This window comes from Natator depressus, chromosome 1, assembly GCF_965152275.1.
Source record: "Natator depressus isolate rNatDep1 chromosome 1, rNatDep2.hap1, whole genome shotgun sequence".
Lineage (NCBI taxonomy): Eukaryota > Metazoa > Chordata > Testudines > Cheloniidae > Natator > Natator depressus.
In genome coordinates, this window is record NC_134234.1 from 119,286,106 (window position 1) to 119,310,340 (window position 24,235).

General features: G+C 42.2%; 1 protein-coding gene across 1 annotated transcript in view; it reads right to left on the minus strand.

Annotated features, from left to right (window-relative positions):
• ATP10A (ATPase phospholipid transporting 10A (putative)) overlaps positions 1-24,235 on the minus strand; it is a 159,038-nt gene that overhangs the window by 61,066 nt on the left and 73,737 nt on the right. Inside the window, exon 5 of the mRNA XM_074965459.1 lies at positions 4,146-4,231. Coding sequence (XP_074821560.1) covers positions 4,146-4,231 — 86 coding nt within the window. The remainder of the gene's footprint in view (positions 1-4,145; positions 4,232-24,235) is intronic.

A 24,235-nucleotide genomic window follows, 5' to 3' on the forward strand; every position in this document is an offset into this window, starting at 1 on the left:
TCCACTAGTGTTCTACATACTCTTAGAAAATGACATGGAGGAAACTAAGCCATGGGAGAGAGGATCTGGAGAAAATACAACACATTTATTTTCCTCCACTTTTCCCCGCCCCATCCTACAAATGATCCACTAACTAGGTACATAGAAAAATGATGAGCTATTTGGACACGGAAATTTAAGGAAAGAAAATTACAAACTAGGGGATGTGCACTGAAAAAATTCAAAACCAGCGCTCTGTAAATTAGATAGGTCTGAGAACTAGCCTTCCCAGGTGAAACACAAATGCTGTGGGTCCACTGGGGAGACGGCTGAGCTCCCATTTCTGTCTCTGCAGGTTTGAACCTTTAACCTGGCACTGGTTCAGCACTGAATTTTCCCCTTCCTGGGACTCATTCTACTATGATTTTCGAGGGAAAGAAGGAAACCTTTCTCTCGGAGTATTTTTTTTTAAATGGTGACTTCTTGAAGCTGCTCAGAAATTTGGAATGTTATAACTAGACTGCAGGAAAATGGATTAGAGAGCAGAGTGTAGGTGAGATGGTCAAAAGTGCTTGATAAATACAGTATGTTTCATGCCTCTGCAATTTCTCACATGGACATCATCCCAAAATATGTGGCATATAAACACCTAGTGAACATGCACATATCTAGTATGAGAAATGGCTACACTAGCTGCATTTAATTATTGTTTCAGTACATAATTGAGAAGGTATTTGCATGGAAACAGTCTTGTTTAACAGAGCCTGTCTCCAACTAACTTCTGCCTTTTCCTGTTTGTTTGCTTATATCCCATTTGCTAGAGTAGGATCAATAGGGTGATGTATCAATACTGTATCAACACACACAAAAAAAGATAGAAAATGCCTCCTCTCACCTCCAACCCCATGTTTTTCAGATATCCTGAAAAATAAGTTGTGGGGTTGTCATTGTTTTCTCAATAGTTGAAGGGCTATAAACAAATATCCAGCAATCCTGTAAAATGTCGGCATGCCTGTGATTCCTGCTGCCACTGCCAGATGAAGATTTCAGTGTGAAATGAAAATCTCTCTGAATTTGTCTGTTTTTAAAATATGAAGATCTTCCACAACCGTGCAGTGTTTATTGTTGCTTTTTGTTGTTGTTTTTGTTTTTTACAAAACTGTTCGTATTGATAAAGATTTCTAAACTGGGCAGGGAAGGGTTTGCACTATCTGGGTCTGAATACTTTGAGCAGCTTTTAATAGTGTATTTCTAATTTTGAACTTGAATTGACTACATGGTAGAAGTCAAATGGATGAAGTCACTTGGTATGTTTTCTGGATCTTTGACTGGCTGAGCCTAACCCTTGTGGTCAGGAGGATTAGCACAAGTCAGTTTGACTTATTTACCAGCGAGAGTGTCCGGATAGTGTGTGCGCCTTCTAATTCAGCCAAAAGAAAAAAATATCGGAAAATCATGGCATCTCTTACTTTTCCATTGGCTTGAACCTTGAGCTTTCCCTAGCAACTACTCACCAGGGCATATGGGGGTCTGCTTGCCTCAAAGGCCTTTTAAGCAGATTCCCAGATGTCGTATGCGGGGGAGCACTACCACCAGAGACCATGCTGACTTTGGGAGGGGAGGCAATGGCCTTCTTTTTGAAAACAACAGAGAGGGGAGGGGGCCTCTGGAGGGGAGCAGCAGACCACCAGTTTATTCCACGCAAGGTGATAACAACAGATAAAGGGGATGGGGATTTGCTCGGAGGAAGATGTGTGGCAGGTTCTGCTGGGGAAGGTTGATTGCAGCAGGCCACTGAGAAAGAGGCATCAAAACTTTATTCTGAAATGCACTTCTAACTTTTGGATGTCCCCCATCACTAGCTTTACATTTATTTATTTTTTATGATGGCAAAGCTGATTTGCACCATGGCTTTAGATACATTTGTATGTTGCGAGTTTACAACACTCTCTTATACATACATGAGATTACCAACTCTCACCAGGTGTTTGGGGCGGCATTCAGAATGGGGCGGCAGCCCATGTCCCGTGGCGGCAATTCGGTGGCAGCTCCACTGCTCTTCCCGCTGCAGCGGCTTTTGGGCGGCAGCTCCACCGCTCTTCTGGGTGCGGCAGCAATTCGGCGGCTTGGGGCAGCAAAATTGGTAGAGCCGCCCCTGACTCTCACTATAGTTGGTGTTTCTTAAAGCCCCAGGCTTCTGGAGTCATGTGATTATGTGAGGTTTTCAGCTTTTATTTAAAATTTAAAAATAATTCTAGCCCCTATAGCTCCAGAGCAAAGCTGTAAAACCAGAAAGCACATACTGCCCCCATGTATTTTTAAAACAAAATCTCAGTATTTTTAGGCAAATTTCATGATTTCTGGGGCCCGAGTCATGATTTTTGGGATCCACAGATGAGCAGAAATTGTGGCCATGATTAAATCAAGTTGCTGAGTGGAGTCGACTGGGTATGTTCAGTGCAGTTTATGACTGTGAGTAAAAAGGTCAGCTTCAGTAATGCTTCATATCTGCAACACTGAGAAAGTTGGGGGGCAGGCCAGCCGCAATGTATTTTATTGTACTTTTTAATGGCTCATTGTGCCAACTAGTATGCTGATCTGCATACAGTGTACTGACCACCAGTATTGGTAATAAATTAGCATTCTGCTAGGGAACAGGCCAGCGTACTTGTTGCTGAATGTGCTGCTGCATGCAGAATTGTTAGTGTTTCAAAATATGAGAGAAGACTTTCCGGCATGCAGCTTACTAGATGTCTTTCATCACTGAAGTCTTGGTATCTAGGAGCCTCAGCAGTGCCTGTACTGGGATGTGAGGTCTCCTTGCTCCTTGGTCTTGGTGGTGATTTTTCACTTCTCTTGGACGGTCTCTCAGGGCATGGGGTCTTTAAGTTAAGTCGGAGTGCCCGAAGTTGCTCCATGGTCCTGGCTTACCAAAGCTGGAGATGAGGGAGTCACTGGAGTGCTCTGAGTGGCTGAGCCTGAGGTACAGGGGCTGAATCGGACCCCATGGGTCCCAGTGAGCACTCCATGAGGAGCAGTTTCAGTCTGTCTTCTTTCAGCTTCCTAGATCTGCTCTTGAAGCTGGAGCAAACCTTATATTGCCGTAAGATGTGGGGTTCTCCAAGGCAGTGGAGGCAGCTGGAATGCCTGTCACTGAGGGGGAAAGACCTGCGGCAGGTCTGGCAGGGCTTTAATCCTGGGGTTTTTGGCATAACCTGCTAGGAAAGGCTGCAAGGAAACAGGGGCCCAAAGGCAAGGAGGCCCCCACCTCAAAGGAAAACTAGAGGGGAACCCACCTCCCAAAACTGTACTATAAAAAAATACTCAAACTAAAAAAACAAACAAGTAAGTAAGTAAGTAAGTAATGCCAGCTCTCATCTTAACATGAACTGTATGTCTTGTGCTACCAGTACAGGGCCGCAGTCTCAGCTGGTCTAAACCGCTGTAGCTGCAAAGGAGCTATGCTGATTTGCACAAGCTGAAAATCTGTTCCATGGCATTTATAATGCTTCAGATAATGTACAAAGGAGTGTCCATCCTGAACTCATACTCTTTGAAGCTAGGGTGGATAAACAGATTATGAAATCGGGTGAGGGGGGTGGGGAGTCTTATCTATTACTTCCCTGCTTCAGGCATTTATAGCCATGGTGTTAGCTGACCAATACATTCATCTTCAGGAATGGAAGTGAGAGACTTCTAACTCCATCTGAATGGAGAGGCAGGAGTTTTGAATGACTGCCCCAAGACACGGAGCATTCCACAAATAGATGCACCTTACAAAAGAGAACAATTTTAGCAGTTATTCTTGATAAGCAAGAGAAAGCATTCCAAAGTTAAGAAATGCCAGAATTAAAGTTGCCTGCGCAACCCTCATTCATCTCTCTTGTGTGTACACATTGTGATACAGTCTTGGATTACATGATCACATACTATTTTTTCTGTAGAACTGATACCTCTGTAAGTGTACAAGGTGGTCCTGCTCTGGGGATGAATCAGGGTTGTGTAGTGAAGGAGGCTGTTGTCGGTAGGATTCCTGACTCATTTGGTTCAGAAGTTGGAAGCTGTGTAGGGAATGAGGTAGGGGACTAGAAGAAGAGGGCCTGGAAGTCAAATGTGTCTTATAGAGAAGGGACTGAAGACTGAAGGTAATTATATGAAATACTCACATGTAACCTCGAAACCTACTTAAGTCATTGTTTGGCTTCTCACATTCAATGACACTGGTGAACTTCAGGGGGTCAAATTCAGAGTCCTGGAATCATAAAAGTGTTAAATATTTAATCTTTTCATTAAGACTTTAATTTAGAAGCATACTTTATTTTATTTTATTTATTTATTTTTTTGCACAACATCCATAATATATTTTGGGTGGGCTTTTTAAAAGCACCTCAATAAAAATGACTTAGCAGCCCAAGTGTCACTGAAAGTCAATGAGACTTGTGCTTCAAAATTCCTTGGGTGCTTTAGAAAGTCTCCCGTTAAAAGGATGATCTCCCACCCCCCCAAAGTAAAAGAACACAAGTCTCAAAGGCATGAAATAAACAAAAAGTCAGACGGAGAAGCACATGTATTTTGGGTTGGAGAGGAAAGATCAAATTGGTCTGAGCAGGCTGAAAATATTCAAAGTATCATTACTAGGTTTCAAATACTTCAAATTTAAACAAAGCAACTACAAGTCTGGAACACTATAAGACAATATATTGTGAACTAGGAAAAAGTTAATATGAACTTTCTGAAATGTAAGCAATATTTCTTAATTGCTTTATACCAGCTGAGATATATTAATCCAATAGAGTAATTAGACACCTACAGTAGGATCCTTTTTTCTCCTAGTTAGCACTCAAAACTCTATTTGATACTCTGGCTAATGAGGCTGAAGTTGGCATGTGGTCATTGGACATTTACCAACAGCTACCTGACTATGGTGTTGGAGACAGAATGTTCTATCATAGAGCAATTATTTCATTTAATTAATGAAAGAGATGTTTCCTGTGGATGAGGTATTAAACACATGGTGGATTGAGTTAAATCAAAGTGACTTAAATACCCTATCTCAATAATTTAAATCAGCAACAGCTTGATTTATATAATTGATTTTAATCTTGTTTTGCATTTGTAGTTTTTATTTATTTTCCTAAAGAAAAGTTCATTCTCATTGGTTGCCAACCATTATAACATGTTGATTTACAACCAAATACAGTTTTTACATGGGCTTGGAAAGATAATATTTTTATTGGTATATATCAGTAAATGTCAATTTCACCGTACCAATGAAAATCTATTTCTACCGATAACAATCACAATTTACAGATAGGCAAAATAAGAAAAATGCTGCTTGAGAACTTCTTAGAATTTGATTTAGGGATAGTTACTTTGTGATATATTCACATATGATAGTGACAATTTGTGTTTTAATGGTTATAAAGCTTTAACTTTTTAACATCTGTCATTAAATTATTGTCCAACTCCCCCACCCATAATTTATTAGTTAAGTAAAACTACCTTAAATGTGTCAGATACAAGGGAAAAAAGGTTTAACAAAACATGTTTTGCATTTAAAACTAACTGATTTCTTAAACAAAGGAAATTATTTATTAGGGCTATAGTTGACTATAAATAGTGAATGAATGGACTGTTTCTGGTCAACAAGGGCTAGATTTTTGAAAAATATGTAGGTGTCTAAAGATGCAGATTAAGTGCCTCATGAGATTTTCAAAAGTGCCAAAGTATGACATCTTGTGAAGACTGTTACATTTGTGAGAAGCAAGAGAAGAAGCAGGGCTGAGAAGATGGGGTCGAGGACTACAGTGGCATCTCAGGCCACAGAATCAGGTGACAGTCATTTGTATACAGAATTCAACTTGCAATCAAGAAAAACAAATAAGTAACATGAACAATGTGTAACTGTGAGCTGCCAGGAAGCTGCTGGTTCACATATTCCTATAAAGCGAGCATCAAAGAACCTAAGACACAATAGGTGATTTGGGCACATATTGGGAGCCAGGTAGCCAAAATATACAGGCTGAGGAGAATTGTTAGTATTATCTCAAACAGATTGGGCTTTTGAATTTTTTAAGTGTAGTTCATTATGAAAAGTGACTGTAAAATAGCATTATTGGGTTCCGTAGTTATTGTGAATCAATGACTTGTACATCAAATAGGTCAGTTTATGAGTAAAAGTGCCAGACTCTTACATTCACCTGGAATCTAACAGTTAAATCTGGGTTTTTGCCTTCTCTGTCGTATCAGTAGAATAATTGTAATATTTGTCCAGAAGAAAGTAATGCTATGTGATATTGTGGAAAAATGTCTTAACCCCACGTTGTAAAATACCCCCTGAATGTTGCGAAATCACAATTGAAGAGTTTGTCCCCTTGGACAAATGTAGGTTTCAATCCAGCTATGTACTAGAGCATCTACTTAATTTTACATCACTTCAGTGGAGCTACTCAGGTGCTTAATTACTTAAAATCACTATGTAATACATTTAAATATTTTTTTTAAACATTGTTTTCTGAAGTCAATGGAAGTATTCAGGTCTCAAGATTCCAGGCCAATATAAGATGAGAATACTGCATAAATTACTCATTCAACCCTTTGGCCATGTGTTCCTCTACTACTCCCTTTAACCACCTTCAGAGTGGTGTACACAACTTTTCAGACAGAACTGAGGGTGCACCAGGGAGAATACTCTTAAAAGTCTTCAAACCTTGAAGTCTGAGGTCTGCTTCCAAACACCTCAGTTGTCCCCTATCTCAGGGTGATCTCATTCCTACTTCCAGTGTTCAAGGGCTCACACGATAAACGCTACCTTGGCAACTAGCACTATCTGGGAACTCCCCATTATATGCCTTAGCCGCCGATCAGCAGAGAGCATGAGTGGGGACTGGGTGACGTCCCTCCAAGTCAGACTAAGACACATTGGGGAGCAGGCTGGAAATCTTGCACTGCCCATATAATACCTGGTCTGTGGATAAATAGAAAAACCAGTCCACCAGACTGTCAATCCAGCATCATTACCATAAAAAAAATGTATACCAGAAAACTGAGTTAATCTCTGTCACACACACCAACCCAGCAACATATGAAAATCACTGAAGATATTTCAGTAAAACACATTATTGTCCTAGCTGCAAATTATATAAAGGGTTAGTGCCAGACCATTTTAAAGTCTAGGGGGTACATCTATACAGCAATAAAAGACGCATGGCACAGCTACAACTGGTCTGAGTCAGCTGACTTGGGCTTGTGCGGCTTGGGTAGTGGGGCTATAAAATTGCAGTGTAGATGTTCAGATTCAGGAGGGGTGGGTCTCAGAGCCGGGGCTCCAGCCTGAGCCCAAACATCTACACTGCAATTTTATACCCCCACAACCCAAGCCCTGCGCCCGAGTCAGCTGACCTGGGCTCTGGGATTAAGCGCCACAGGTTCGTTATCATAGTGTAGACAGACCTTCTGTGTAAACAAAAGGACAAACAATATTTAAGCTGGGTAGGGACTTCACCAACTCATAGGGGTTTCATTATAGCGCACAATAATGTCACTTTTGAGCAGGCTTTAGTTTATTGAGCATACATTTTCATTCAGTGCTCTTAAAAAAAAGTCTTAATTCCTTTGATAAATGTCTCTCAGGAAATCCTAGAGACACTTAACACCAAAGGCCAAGCTAATCAAATGAAAGCTCTCTGTGGCTGCTGAACTCAGCAAACAGAGTATGGTTCCAAAACTGTGCAGCTACATTAACTTTTACAGAAATTGCAAGTTTATGGACTGTGTTTCCTTCCTCCCAGGAACACCTGCCAACAAAGCCAACAGCTTTAAAAAAATCCATTTTACATCAAGAACAAAGATCCTGTCAAGATCTGAAAGAAGTAATACGAGCAGACTTCCACATCAGCACCACAAAGCATATTTGTTTTGTCCTGTCTGGTGTATAATTTTACTATATGACTCCTTTTTGGAGCTAAAATTATACCTGTCACTGCTGCTTGTATATTTGAGTTCTCTTACAATTCCTTAAAAATATGCCACTATAACCTTTAACCAGCTAGTATCCGGGATAGGGGAAAATCCAATTACAGTAATAGTCTGAGGTAAGCAATTTTGATTTACTGCTAAAGCTCTTTAGCTCATAAATAAATCAAATGGCTTCTTTCTTTCCTTGTGAAATGAAAGTGTAGATACACTGTATTGTATTACAGATGCTGACAGTTTTGACATGAAATTGCCTTTTTGTAAATGAATGAGCAAATACATTAAATACTGCCTGCATGAGGTTGCTTTGGATGCATATAAAGAAGCTACTAAGTTAACACAAGGTTTCATGCTGATCAAAGTTTTGCTCCTTTTTATGTTGGTCCTAATACATCAGCAAGTGAGAGGCAACTGCATCTATGTTCTTGTATAAGAACAGCAATCTGCAGGTGTTGCTAGGAAAATGAGGCCAAATGAAGACTGCCATCCTCTACCAAAGAGTGTAATTCTTATGCTGTACAAATAAGTATTTTGACTGTATGAGGTTAAATTTATATATTCACATGCAAAAAATCCCCACCAGCCACCCCCTAGTGTTTTTCCTCTCCCAATGGATTTTATTTTCCACCCTTAAAAAACTATTTCATCACAAAAAGGGAGAAGTTGTTTAGCAAGGAATTCTATGTATTCAGATTCATTTAAGCCTGAATACATCGCAAGTCTAGGGTCCCTACAGCAGCGTATATCAGTCTTCATGGTAGTACTCAGCAGTGGTGTTACATTAGCACCTACATGCCCTCAACTGAGACCAGAGTCCCATTGTGTTCGGTGCTGTAATCCACTCCTGCTCTGAAGAGCTTACAACCTAAAAAGACTTGGGAGAAAGGAAATATTATTATTCCCATTTTACAGATGGAGAACTAAGACACAGAAGGATCAAATGACTTAGCTAGGATCCTGCAGAAAGTCTGAGGCAAAGCCAGAAACTGAACTCAGTTCTCCTAAGACCCAGTTCAGTGTCTTAACCACAGGACAATCCTACAGTCCAGTGTCAACCTTCCGGAGGCTATGTCTGTACTTTGACTGAGACATGTGATTCTAAGTTTGTTTTAGAAGCTTGGGGTAGCTCAGGAATATAGAATCACAGAATCATAGAATAACAGAGTTGGAAGGGACCTCTGGAGGCCATTTAGTCCAACCCCCTGCCCAGAGCAGGACCAATCCCAACTAAATCATCCCAGCCAGGGCTTTGTCAAGCCTGACCTTAAAAACTTCTAAAGAAGGGGATTCCACCACCTCCGTAGGTAACGCATACCAGTGTTTCACCACCCTCCTAGTGAAAAAGTTTTTCCTAATATCCAACCTAAATCTCCCCCACTGCAACTTGAGACCATTACTCCTTGTCCTGTCATCTGCTATCACTGAGAATAGTCTAGATCCATCCTCTTTGGATCCACCTTTCAGGTAGTTAAAAGCAGCTATCAAATCCCCCCTCATTCTTCTCTTCCATAGACTAAACAATCCCAGTTCCCTCAGCCTCTCCTCATAAGTCATGTGTTCCAGTCCCCTAATCATTTTTGTTGCTTTTTGCTGGACTCTCTCCAATTTCTCCACATCCTTCTTGTAGTGTGGGGCCCAAAACTGGACACTGTACTCCAGATGAGGCCTCACCAGTGTCGAATAGAGGGGAACGATCACGTCCCTCGATCTGCTGGCAATGCCCCTACTTATACACCCCAAAATGCCATTGGCCTTCCTGGCAACAAGGGCACACTGTTGTCTCATATCCAGCTTCTCGTCCACTGTCACCCCTAGGTCCTTCTCTGTAGAACTGCTGCCTAGCCATTCGGTCGCTAGTCTGTAGCGGTGCATTGGATTCTTCCGTCCTAAGTGCAGGACTCTGCACTTGTCCTTGTTGAACCTCATCAGATTTGTTTTGGCCCAATCCTCCAATTTGTCTAGGTCCCTCTGTATCCTATCCCTACCCTCCAGCGTATCTACCACTCCTCCCAGTTTAGTGTCATCCGCAAACTTGCTGAGGGTGCAATCCACACCATCCTCCAGATCATTAATGAAGATATTGAACAAAACCAGCCCCAAGACCGACCCTTGGGGCACTCCGCTAGATACCGGCTGCCAACTAGACATGGAGCCATTGATCACTACCCGTTGAGCCTGACAATCTAGCCAACTTTCTACCCACCTTGTAGTGCATCCATCCAGCCCATACTTCTTTAACTTGCTGACAAGAATACTGTGGGAGACCATGTCAAAAGTTTTGCTAAAGTCAAGGAACAACACATGCACTGCTTTCCCTTCATCCACAGAACCAGTAATCTCATCATAGAAGGCAATTAGATTAGTCAGGCATGACTTTCCCTTTGTGAATCCATGTTGACTGTTCCTGATCACTTTCCTCTTCTCTAAGAGCTTCAGAATTGATTCCTTGAGGACATGCTCCATGATTTTTCCAGGGACTGAGGTGAGGCTGACTGGCCTGTAGTTCCCAGGATCCTCCTTCTTCCCTTTTTTAAAAGATTGGCACTACATTAGCCTTTTTCCAGTCTTCCGGGACTTCCCCCGATCGCCATGAGTTTTCAAATATAATGGCCAATGGCTCTGCAATCACATCCGCCAATTCCTTTAGCACTCTCGGATGCAACGCATTCGGCCCCATGGACTTGTGCACGTCCAGTTTTTCTAAATAGTCCCGAACCACTTCTTCCTTCACAGAGGGCTGGCCACCTCCTCCCCATGCTGTGCTGCCCAGTGCAGTAGTCTGGGAGCTGACCTTGTTCGTGAAGACAGAGGCAAAAAAAGCATTGAGTACATTAGCTTTTTCCACATCCTCTGTCACTAGGTTGCCTCCCTCATTCAGTAAGGGGCCCACACTTTCCTTGGCTTTCTTCTTATTGCCAACATACCTGAAGAAACCCTTCTTGTTACTCTTGACATCTCTTGCTAGCTGCAACTCCAAGTGTGATTTAGCCTTCCTGATTTCACTCCTGCAAGCCCGAGCAATATTTATATACTCATCCCTGTTCATTTGTCCAATCTTCCACTTCTTGTAAGCCTCTTTTTTGTGTTTAAGATCAGCAAGGATTTCTCTGTTAAGCCAAGCTGGTCGCCTGCCATATTTACTATTCTTTCTACACATCGGGATGGTTTGTCCCTGTAACCGCAATAAGGATTCTTTAAAATACAGCCAGCTCTTCTGGACTCCTTTCCCCCTCATGTTATTCTCCCAGGGGATCTTGCCCATCAGTTCCCTGAGGGAGTCAAAGTCTGCTTTTCTGAAGTCCAGGGTCCATATTCTGCTGCTTTCCTTTCTTCCTTGTGTCAGGAGCCTGAACTCGACCATCTCATGGTCACTGCCTCCCAGGTTCCTATCCACTTTTGCTTCCCCTACTAATTCTTCCCCCTTTGTGAGCAGCAGATCAAGAAGAGCTCCGCCCCTAGTTGGTTCCTCCAGCACTTGCACCAGGAAATTGTCCCCTACACTTTCCAAAAACTTCCTGGATTGTCTGTGCACCGCTGTATTGCTCTCCCAGCAGATATCAGGATGACTGAAGTCGCCCATGAGAACCAGGGCGTGCGATCTAGTAGCTTCTGAGAGTTGCCGGAAGAAAGCCTCGTCCACCTCATCCCCCTGGTCTGGTGGTCTATAGTAGACTCCCACCACGACATCACCCTTGTTGCTCACGCTTCTAAACTTAATCCAGAGACTCTCAGGTTTTTCTGCAGTTTCACACTTGAGCTCTGAGCAGTCATACTGCTCCCTTACATACAGTGCAACTCCCCCACCTTTTCTGGCCTCCCTGTCCTTCCTGAACAGTTTATACCCATCCATGACAGTACTCCAGTCATGCGAGTTATCCCACCAAGTCTCTGTTATTCCAATCACATCATAACTCCCTGACTTTGCCAGGACCTCCAGTTCTCCCTGCTTGTTTCCCAGGCTTTGTGCATTTGTATATAGGCACTTGAGATAACCCGCTGATCGCCCGTTGTTCTCAGTATGAGGCAGGAGCCCTCCCCTCTCACACGCTCCTGCTTGTGCTTCCTCCCGGTATCCCGCTTCCCCACTTACCTCAGGGCTTTGGTCTCCTTCCCCCAGTGAACCTAGTTTAAAGCCCTCCTCACTAGGTTAGCCAGCCTGCTCGCGAAGATGCTCTTCCCTCTCTTTGTTAAGTGGAGCCCTTCTCTGCCTAGCACTCCTCCTTCTTGGAGCACCATCCCATGGTCGAAGAATCCAAAGCCTTCTCTCCGACACCACCTGCGTAGCCATTCATTGACTTCCACGATTTGACGATCCCTACCCTGGCCTTTTCCTTCCACAGGGAGGATGGACGAGAACACCACTTGCGCCTAATAAACAGCAGCATAGCCGTGGCAGTATGGGCATCGGCAACATTGACCGAGAGCAAGTATGTGTATACAAGCTGCGTATCACACCCCTTACTCAAAGTGTAGACATAGCATGATTCTGCCGGCAAACCTCTAAATTGTCATCGCTTACGAAGCAAAGCCCATTGCCTGGCCAAGTGAGACAGTTTTATATGTTAAATAATGATGTATATTTGTTATAAAAATGTTCTTGTTCAGTGGTCTGCTCTACTTTACCACATAAGAAATTTGAGTTTGATTTCTGATTCTGGTCTAGACTCTCCCCAGAATGGCATGAGCTGGCAGGATCCTGGAGGAATGTACTCAACCCCTTGTACGTGGAGATGGGGGAAAAGAACCTCACATTACACAACTGTGACTTTTCTGGCCACTAGCCAGAGCATCTGGTGTTAATTGGTTAAAAAGGGCATCCCATTCAGTCCTCTCCTTGAAGGATAATAGCTGTGATGGAGGCTTTAAGATTTGGGGGGGGGGGGGAGGGGGAAGATATGCAAGTAGTCAAAACTCTAATTAAAAAGTTTACAAAAATAACAAAAACATACTCAGTGTTGATATATTTGCCCATGTTATATTGCCTTATACAGTAAGCTACCTCATTTACTGTATAAAATTAATCTAGCATCTTATTAATGTGCAGTCTGAATTACATAACAATGTTAGAGACTAACCAATTTATTTGAGCATAAGCATGATGCATGATGCATCCGATGAAGTGAGCTGTAGCTCACGAAAGCTTATGCTCAAATAAATTGGTTAGTCTCTAAGGTGCCAAAAGTACTCCTTTTCTTTTTGCGAATACAGACTAACACGGCTGCTACTCTGAAACATAACAATGTTATTTATCCAAAATATGAAGAATGCACTCTTAGCAGTTGTTTATACATTAAAGTAGTGATCATTTTAAAATGTCTAAACAGCATTAGCATCCACAACAGAATTTATCTATGCTGCTACTTCACAAGGGGAAAAAAAAAAGCCATTTGATCTATGGTATTTAGGGTGGGGAAAAAGACCAAACAGTAAATCAGAATTTAACAGCTTTGTTTTCCTCATTGACTACTACTATAACTAGTTTTTTTTTTCCTCTGGGCAATGTTTAAAGAGAACAAGGATGTATAGTTGCACAAGCCAAACACACTTGGGGACAGATCCTGTTCTTACTGAAGTGATCAAATGGAAAATATTATGAGTGATCTGTGCAATATTCAGGAAAACAACTTTGATGTTCCTGAGAAGTACTCCACCATTCTTAAGTAGCAATTTGGTCAAAAGATTTTAGCCAGTCATGGGACAATCCACTAATCAAGAAAGTTTACACACGTAGAACTTTTATGAGCATTTTTTTTCCATATACCCCTATGAGTTGGTGAAGTCTTGAGCAGAACATTAGATATTACACAGCTGCCAGAGAGATGTGAACAAGACAGATGGCTGAGTACAAACTTATTGTTTGTATGGCAAGCGAGAGGATTAGCAATGTTCAAATAACCAAGTCCAGAGCAGTGAGCTAGTGAAGAGCTTCTGAAATGCTTTGATGTAGTGAGTACTCTATTTATTTAGCATGTGTGTAGTTGTCAGGCCAAGTGATGGCATCTTCAGTGGCGTCATGCAGGTCTTCTAGGCCACCACTGAACCCAATCAACAGGCATTCATCGACAACGTGCGTCATCATCTGTGTTGTGCCACAACTGCACAAACGGCTGTCATGAAGGCCCCAGCGATACAGGCTGAATGCAGAGACCTTGCCCGGTCTGGAACCTGTTCAACAGAGACCATTGGCGATGGGGCAGGTCAAAACCAGATGGGCAAACTGTGGGGTTGGCGACGAAGGACTGGTTGGGGATTGTAACAGATATCCATTCCTCTCGCCAGAGTGTTTCCGCCCTAACATCCTGGCATGGCGGATGAGACCATAACGGGTGACGTGACGGCAAATGTGCAGCTGGTGGTTTAAAAAGGTCATTGTGTAGTGGCAGGCTTGAGTTGGCATGTACTTTCTCCAGTAAAAACCTCTCGTCTGATATGAGGAGGAGCAATATTTCTCAGAACTGGGAGCCATGGGAGTGGAGTAAGACACAGGGTGCCGGAGATGATCCGCATGGAGGCATGTAACTGCGTATCCACCAGTTTGGTGTGTGACGATCGGCTCCATACTGGTGTGCAGTACTCCGCCATCAAATACGAGGTGGCAAGAGCTGATGTCCGCAGAGTTGGAGCACAAGCATGACCATGACAAACCTGCCAGTTTGTTAAGAAGATTGTTGCATGTCTTAACTTTAGCTGCTGTCATCTTCAGGTGGGCATGGTAACTCAGTGTGTGGTCTAAGGTCACACCTAGATAGACCAGTTCTACTTCATGCTTCACCTTCTGACCATTCAGATAAACTTTCAGTTCTTGGGTTGTGCTGGCGTGATGAAGATGGAACAAACTGGAGACTGTTTTTATGACACTTGGCTGGAGGCGCCAACTCTACAGTAGTCAGCTAACTTTGTCATGTCCAAGTTTAAGGTGGCATGAAGCTCGTGGAACATCCGGGCCTGGTACTGCAACAGATTAGTCTGTGTAAATGAACTTTTGTGACTCCGTTGTTGGCAGGTCATTGATGTAAAGGTTGAACAGGGTTGGTGAAGGCACAGAGCCCTGAGTAACCCATTGCTCTGTTGTCTCCAAGCACTCATCTTCTCCCCCACATGGACTCTGAATGGTCTATCGCAGAGGAACAGTTCAACGATGCCTGTGACCCAAGGTAGCAGGACCTGTGATACCTTCACAAGCAGCTCAGTGCGCCATACCGTATCGATGAAAACAGTGCCTGTTTTCAAGTTTCTTTGGAAGCCATTTTCAACAAATGTGGTCAGCATGAGTACTTGGTTGCATGTGCTACCGCCTCAGCGAAAGCCGTCTTGGTCAGGGCTCAAAATTCTCTCCACGTCGGGTAATATGCGCTGTAGGACCAAGCGCTCCAGTGCCTTGAAGCACACTGACAATAATGATATGGGATGATAGTTTGATGCCTGACTTGGATCCTTTCCAGGCTTTAGGAGGCCAATGACTTTTGTGGTGCGCCATATCTTTGGTAGCCTCCTTTCACTGATGACTCTGGTGAAGAATTCCACAAGCCAAAGCTAAGCACGGGGGCCAAGGTTTTTCAGGAATTCTGGAGATATGTTGTCATAGCCCGCAGCTGTTCCACACTTGATGCTACCCAGTGTCCGTTCCAGCTCTGTTACAGTGAATGGTTCTGGGCAGCTTCTGATCTGGTGTACACATTTAAACTTATGCCATTCGTTCCTCACTTGTCTTCGCACCTGAAGGAGACTAACACTATAAGGCGGTAGTTGCAAGGAAAAAGAGCATTTCATGGTTGAAGTAGCTTCCCAAATATGGATGCAGAATTTGACTGAAGGTTAAGAATGTGGAGATCCATAGTTACCAAAGGCCAGACAGTGGAATGGATTAACTTAACAAGAACCAACCCAAACATTAGCCCAACCTTTGAATAAAAACAGAGACCAAAGCTTTAGTGTTTGAAAAAATTCTGTGTGCAACATGGGCTGTTACCTTATGAACTCTGACTAATTTCATCCTCACAACCCCTCCAAGAGGATACAGTGATATTCTTCCACACCTTGTCCATGTCCTCATAACTCCCCAGTAGTCCATGCTCTCCTCACCTTTGCTTGATACTGTTGCTCAACACCTCTACCAGCCTTTCTGCTGGCTGTCAAATTGCTAAATTAAAATCTCACACGCTGTGTGTTATGCAGTATAGAGTGCACAGAATTTTAATTTGACAGCACTAAGGCCCAAGAAAGCTTCCAAAAATAAAGGGGCCTCCTGCTGTTACCACCACAGCCTCCTAGGGTGTGTCTACACTGCCGGTGGCGGCAAGCCTCCCAGCCTGGGTCGAGAGACTTGGGCTTGTGGGGCTCACACTAGTGGCTCTAAACGTAACTGAAGACTGCGCTTGGAATTTGCATCTTGGGCTAGAGCTCAGGCTCTGAAGCCTCGGGAGATCGGTGGGCTTCAGGACTCAAGCTCCACCCCAAGCCATAGCTTCAAAGCAATGTCTACACAGCTGTTTTTAGAGTGCTAACCTGAGTATTCTGACTGGGGCAGGAAAGCTCCTGCGAGCTGTGTAGACATATCCCTAATAGTCAGGGGTGAGGGCTGCTCAGACGACTCATGAGTAGAACTGTTGCTGGGAAAAGGAAATAAAAGCAGGAAGCAAGGAAAGTGAGTTGTTTAGCCGCCTCCTCACCTCTTAAAAGAAGCTGCTGACAAGAGGGGAGTCCTTGGGCATATACTCTCCTCCCACAGAGATCTGTCAAAAGGAAAGGGAAGGAGAGAAGAAAGAGAGGGAGAAGGGTCGCTGCCCTCCCATGAAGAGGAGGAGTCAGAGGGTAGGGGTGCAACTAACTCTTCCATGTATTTATGTTTCTCTGATCTTACAGTTCTCCTCTTGAAACTGTAAGATAGAGAGCTGTGTGCCAGCACCAATGGAAGAGACTTTCTCTCTCTTTCCTGCACAATTTTAAAATGGAACTCTAGAGCCCCAACACCACAAAGCAGTGACTGGTGATGGAAATGTCCTTTATAAATAGTAAATACTAAGATTAATGGGATACCAGATGTGAATGGTGGAGCCTGATGTACCTATTGCATTTCCATTTCAGAAATGCAATTTAGATAAAAGAGTTTATCTCATGACATTACACAGAAGTGTTTATATAGGCTGATTCTAATCTTATTTTGCAAATGGGTGAAATCTAACCTGCAGGGAACCTCTGCTTCTGTGAGATTCCAGTCCTCACTGTTGGAGAAAACAAAACTGTCCTAATATGGATAATGAAAATGGAGCATTAGATTGGACTATTACAGGGTACCATTAGTGATGACACCACTGTTACATGTCTTTCCATTATAGTCTCTAATTTCCAAGTGATATAACTAAGTGGTAACATGCTCTCCAAACCGGAAACTGGCATAAAGTCTTAGCCTGGAATCGTATTTTTTTATCATCATCCTTTATCAGAGACTTACTGCACTGGTGCTCCTGATGATATCATAGGATTAAGAAAACCTCATCCTCACATAATACCAGAGCCAACTACCTCTATGATAGCTCTTCTGAGGGAGGAGCAGGGGAGAATTAACAATAAATCTATGATTTATAACACTGTAGTTGACATACACCATATAGGAGAGAGTTGGGGAACTTGAGAACCGCTCTGGGTAAATTAACATTTCTGTGATGCTGTTGTCCGGACCTAGCTAAGTGTCTGTTTTACTAATTAACATGGGCTCCTTGTTGCGTAAATGTTGAAGAGCCCACGAGCCATGCTTTAGAAACATAACCTCTCTGCTGCCGCCCCTGCCTTTTTGGAGGAGAAATGGAGCCCGTGAAGCCCTGTTGTGGTTCTATGAAATAGAGGTGGTCCCGTGCTGCTGACCTTACCTCTGTGGAATGGGAGGAGCCCCTGCCATTGCCCCTCCGTGTGAGGGTGTGCCTATGGAATGGGGGTGGGGCACTAGGGGCAGTGCCATGGGGAGCTGTGAGTCATGCTACTCCTAGGGCTCCAGAGTGCCTTAGGCCATGTTTACACTAGTTAACTTATAGCGGCACAGCCATACCGATGCAGCTGTGCCACTGTAAGATTGCTCACGTAGGACTGTAAGGCGACGGGAGAGAGCGCTGTTGTCGACATAATTAAACCACCTCCAACGAGCAGCAGTAGATATCTCGGTGGGAGACAGTGTCCCGCCAACATAGTGCTGGGCACACCAATGCTTCTGTCAGTGTAACTTATGACACTTAGGAGGGTGTTCTTTGCATACCCCTGAGCGACATAAATTATACCAATAAAAGTGCTAGTGTAGATATAGCCTTACTCTGGCCCTGAATTCAAAAATGCTCAGTGTTTGATAAGAAAATATCATATTTGGTAACTGATATTATAAAATGATTTCCCCTTCCCAACAGGCACAGCAGTTAGTATCTAGGACTACGGAATAACCAACCACGACACTCGGTTTTGTTAAAGAAAGCCATATTTAAATGATGCAACAACCAGGAAAATTTAAAGGAAAGGCCAAAAAACCTGCTCTTAACTTGCTTTAAATTTAAAAAATTTACCCCTTTTGTAGCAGAAAATTAGTTTAACGTTTTTTTTCTCCAGCTTCAAAATGCTTAATTTTTCCATATGAAAAATTGTAATGTAGAGGTGCCAAACTGACCTCCTGGAGAATGAAGTCTCCTGTTTCTCCACAGAGCAGATACATACATGCACAGTAGCATTACACATCCCCCCCTGCCCAGCTTTACCCCTGCACCTTGACCCTGGGCTGAAAGGACCACCTCTAGGAACACGAGGGTATTTCAGTCTCCATGAGTAGGATTTTCAACCCTGGATACTTTAAGTTAGGCCCCATAACCCACATTTAGGCCACCTTTATTTTTGTGCCTATGTCAACTGAAGCTGCCAAGTGCTCAGTACCTTTGAAAAAAAAAAATCACATCATTTATTTAGGTGCCTCAGGTTAGATGCCCAGGTTTGAAAATTTTGACCTATGCCTACTCAAATCCTTAGCCTCTGTAATGAGACTGCCAATAAATCTTGACAGTAGGAAAAGCGATGTGGACACCTACACACTGGAAACTAGAATAAGATAATCAACTCATTTCACATCAACCACACAGGAACTGAACTATTCTTCAATCATTTGCATAACTTCCCCCTGCCGCTATAAAAGTAATCACAAGACAACACCACAAAGGTAGTGAAGGAGTGAAAAAGTGATAAACTATTATATTCACTAAAAATTCTAAAAGTAAACAGATTTATAATCCTTCCACTTGCTAAGGATGCATTTTAAATTTTATACTCAATAAGTTGCTGTTTTACTTTGTCTTGCTAGTTGCTATATCATCTTTTTAGAAATATATTTTTATAATTAGACACATCCACAATTTTCTCAGAAGTGGTCTCTGAAAGCATTACCTGAAAGGATATGGTACAGCAATAACAAATGGTGTGCTTTTCACCCTGTTTCAACTTTTAAAAAATATATTTGTGTTGCCTTGGAAGGTTTTACTTCTACTGACATGGTGAAAATTAAAAGCCTGCTTTTGAACTGTGATTTTGAATGGGCTTGACATGTTAGCATTTTGCATTGCATAACAAAAAGCCTATATAATAAAGTGTGACATTGTCAAGTTTGGGAATTCTGAAAAAGACTTGTTTCACTGAAAGCTTCAGCTAAAAAAAGTCAGTTTTTAGTTTAACTACATTGCAGTACAGAAGATACAAAACAAGGAAGTTGATTTCTCTTTTTTGCATGTTGTGGTTTTTAAAAAAAAAAACAAACAAAAAAAACTTTTCCCTATGGTGAATCTAATTTTGGCAATGTGCGTGGGATAGAGCATTAATCTGCTATTTTAACATTCATGTATCTGGAATTTTAAAGTAACTTTACTTAGCTCTATGAATTTTTTCAAAAAAGAAAAAAAAGGAGTGCACGGGGAATTACACCAGAAAGTTGCTAGAAATGTTTTCACCATTTGTGCAGCCTGCTCATGTCAATCCAAAGTATTTACAGCTCTAAATAAGACCAGGCATTATGATTAGTCACTCTCCATCTAACTATTCATTATAATTTAGTATTTTTACTAGTCCTTTCGATAGGTACACACAGAGCTAGATTGAGGCTGGCCTTCTATGGAGGGATGGAGCGGGTAGGAAAAGGAAAGAGAAGCAAGGATCCTTCTTTTACCCACTTTGTCCCTTCATGGGGTTCAGTCACGATCTCTCAGGGCTAGTCTATATTATAAGGGCTATCCTCCTTGTGCAAACACAGCTTATACCAGCGAAAGTTCTTTTGCCAGTACAGTTAAACTTTCTCCCCAAATAACAAGCTATACTGGCAAAAGCACTCCTTGTGCTGGTGTAAGCTGTGGCTACATCGGGAGTTTAGTTGGCGTAGTTATGTTGGTTAGGGGTGTGTTTTTTCCCCCCACATCCTGACACAGCTACTCTGGCAAAACTTTGTAGTGTAGACCTGGCCTCAAACATACAGCTACTGGCACCAGCAATGTTAGGGTCAGTCTATGTGAGCAGTTGCACTGGTTTAACTTTAGAAGTTACTTTAAACTGGTTTAGTTAAACCAATGCAGACGGCTGTGTGTGGATGCTCTTATTTAGGTTTAAGCCATGTTTATTTCCAGTTTAGCTTAAATTGATTAGGACTTGTAAATTGATTTTTTTACTGACTTAAGTTAAATTGAAACAGGAAAGTTTGAATCCGAAGTATCCAAAATAAACGTGCGTCCACACAGGAATTTTCACTGGTTTAGCAGAACCACTTCACCTAAATCTATTTAATCAAACCAGTACACAACTGTGTGTAGACAAGGTCCAGGTCTTCAGAAAGAAAGAGAAGGGGTTAAGACATGATCCTCTACTGTCCAGGTATGAAGAGGAACACAAGCCAGCTCTTCAAAGGGTGGTGCTGCTGCTCCAATATGCACTCCCCCCAGAGCCTTGTCCTGCGGCTCCTGCTGAATTGAAGCTCTCCACGTACGTCCCACAACATGGCCAGTGGTTTTATGAATCATAATCTGGTGCACAACTTCTAAAAGAGCCTTTGTGGATTTTGTTAGGAACACACTAAATAAAAATATTTAGGTTGTTTCATACTGCAGAATGTAAGTGTTTTTCCATGAGTCTAGATTAATACTAGCAAAATATTCTAAATCATCCTTATGAAACCTGAAAAGAAGGATTGATCCCTGTAATGAAGGCTGCATCTGCTTAGCCACTCTCAGAAGAGTGGCTGGACAAAATATTTTAAACATATGTACAGCATTGCATAAGCAATTATAGAGGGTGTGGTGGTAAAACAGCCTGCACAGTAATACAGAAAACACATGGATTTTTCTTGCAAAATGTGTCTCCTATTAGGTATGGCACACTCAAATGTTTGCTGTGACATAAAGAACAAATAGGGTGGGTTAGAGCTTAGAAGGAACTTGGAAAAACTTTTCGTGTATCTTGGTGATATACCAAAAAGAGTGCTGGTTGTTCGCTGCTAGAACATTAGGTCACTCAAAACTTGGGTATAGCAAAGTATTCTCATCTTAACTTTTCAATGTGTCTCAATACACACACATTAATCTGATCCATGCCCCCGTATGAAAGAAATCCCCTATTTTTTTTGAGCAAAAGGCAAATTATATGAAAGGAAATTTCTGATTATTTTAAGGTTTTTGAATATACTGATTTCCATAGTATTCAGGTCCTGAGACTACAGTACCTAAATATTAAGGGGGAGAATTTCAAAGGCACAAATGCCTTTGAAAAATCTCTCCCTATATTTTACTTCCCAGAAGAAAAATTAAAAAACGCAACTCGGCACTGAGTATCATGACAAGTTAAAAGAAAAATAAAAAATTCTGAAATATTTCATTTCATGAGCTGCTTTATTCATTTTAACTAGAATTGTTCTCCAAAGATTTGTTTACATAAGATCAGACGTACAGGGACACTGAAATAAAAACTACTGGTTAAGTGCAAATCAGTAAATTTAAAAAAAAAAAAAAAAAAGAAATTGCCTCATAAATTTATGGCAAAATGGGGAAAAAAGATCAGTAAACTCAATTACTGTGCAGTAGCACTTTAAATATTGACTGGTTTCAGGAGAATCATATCTTTAAACCTCAGTTACACAAATGAATTTCTCACCTACTTGGAGTGATTGTTTATTTGCTAGCCTACCTGATATAAATGTATATACCAAAGAGTCACACATTCAAATTTGATTCTTCAAAAGCCAGAGAAATGGCTATACAGCCCATGAAATTAAAACTGTGTACAGCATCAAGGATTGCTTTCACAGTTTGAGTATCAATGGGACGTATGATCATATACAGAAAATATAGGTTTTTAATCACATTTGTTAACATACAATACTAACAATAATGTTCCCAACATACTAGATATCATTCAGATAAATCAAGGCAGAACTGGAATAATTTATATTTCTAGTTATTCCATCATAAAAAATAGGTTCTTGGGATTCACCAGCTGAGAAGACCAAGAGACCACCACAAATGCTGCAGAAACAATTCTAGGATCTTCATGAGCCTTCTGCACACATGTATAGAGTGTGATAAGGCCTGCAAAGTGCTGCATCCTCAGTCTCAGGACCGCCGCTCTAATTGCTTGCTGTGATTCGAAGTACTGCTGACAAGGGACCCATCCAATCTCTACTCTAAGTTGTTCCGGTGAGAGAATGGTGTTTTTCCCGAGCACAGGACTGGCAGCCAGGAATTCTGACCATCTCTAGTTCTGGGAAAGTCACTTACTCTCTGGGCCCTGTATACTCCGTATGGAATGTGTACAGGCCATAAAGGGGGTATAGACTGCCCTGGAAGATCACACCTCTTTGCAGGGGAGTTCTCAGACCAATATAGAGCTGGCATAACAGCTCTGCACAGGCTTCTCAGTCTGACCCAGACAAATGAGAGTGTGTTGGGGTCTAGAAGAGGCACAAGTGTAAAGCACTGCAGTCTGGCTAGTCTGTATCGGTGCCATGACTCTTTATGGCACACAACTTAGAGTAGACCTGGCATGCTGTAAATTGCATGGGTCGGGACAAGGTAGGGACTCTTAACTGGGACAAGGGAGTCATAAAAGTGGCTTTCCCTGCCCATGCCACCTCCTTTCTCCCTCATGCCCAGCACGGGAAAGGGTACTAAAGAATTTGGCCTTCTCTCTCAGCTTCCCTTTCTGTAAAATGGAAGTCATAGTACTTCTTGACCTACTTCACACATATTATACAAAATGATATTTTTCTTAAAACATAAATGCTAAGTATTGATATTAAATTTTTCTCAATGCTTGCTATGGGAATGTTAGATCAAATCCTGTGATGTGCTGCTGATATTTTAACAATGGGTTCCCACATCTTGCCCTTGGCTTGTGACGTGTGTGTGCTATAAAGAGGAGGGAGAAAGGACTGCACAATCTATTCATTTGTTTCCCATTTAAACAAGAGTGCTGTGGAATGAGCCAGGGCCACATGGCAAAAGACATATTAGACTAATTTTACTGTACATACGGATAACGTAGCAACATTCAGCTCCAATGAATTAATGGTGTGGGGTGGAGTTCTTATAGGGAATTTGGGGACAGGCTCCCATGGGATTTTTTTTTTAAAAAATGATACTTAACATTTGGTGGAAAAAAACGTGCTCTTCAGAAACGTATTTCTGAGCCCCAAGAATAAACCACCTCTGGCAGGGATGATTCAGCCGGGTCCAGAGAAGGGGTGAACTTCATTTTAGGAACACAGAACCCACTAGGGTGACCAGACAGCAAATGTGAAAAATCGGGACAGGGGGTGGGGGTAATAGGAGCCTATATCAGAAAAATGACCCAAAAATTGGGACTGTCCCTATAAAATTGCGACATCTGGTCACCCTAGAACCCACCCCAATCTTTCCTGTCGTTTGGTTGTCTAAAAAGTGACTCAGAGGAACTGCCTCTGACATATTACTGTTCGACACTCACCAGGGCAAGTTTTTCAAAGGTTTTAAAGACTCTTCTCATATTAGTGAGACACATATAGTGATGTCACATGCCAGTGGTTTTGGCCAGTACTTTAATAAGGACTGCTAGCATATTGCTGAGGGAATTACAGGATGCTGCAGTTGCCCTAGACTTTGAAATTTCAGGTATGCACGCTGCTGACAACTTAATTGACATGGAAACCAGGACTTGCGTATTTAGCGCTTTCTGAGTTATTCTAGGAGGAGGTGATCATGTGCTGTTTTCTTTGGAGCGCTCTTTCAATATTTGACTTTTGCGGGGGGGG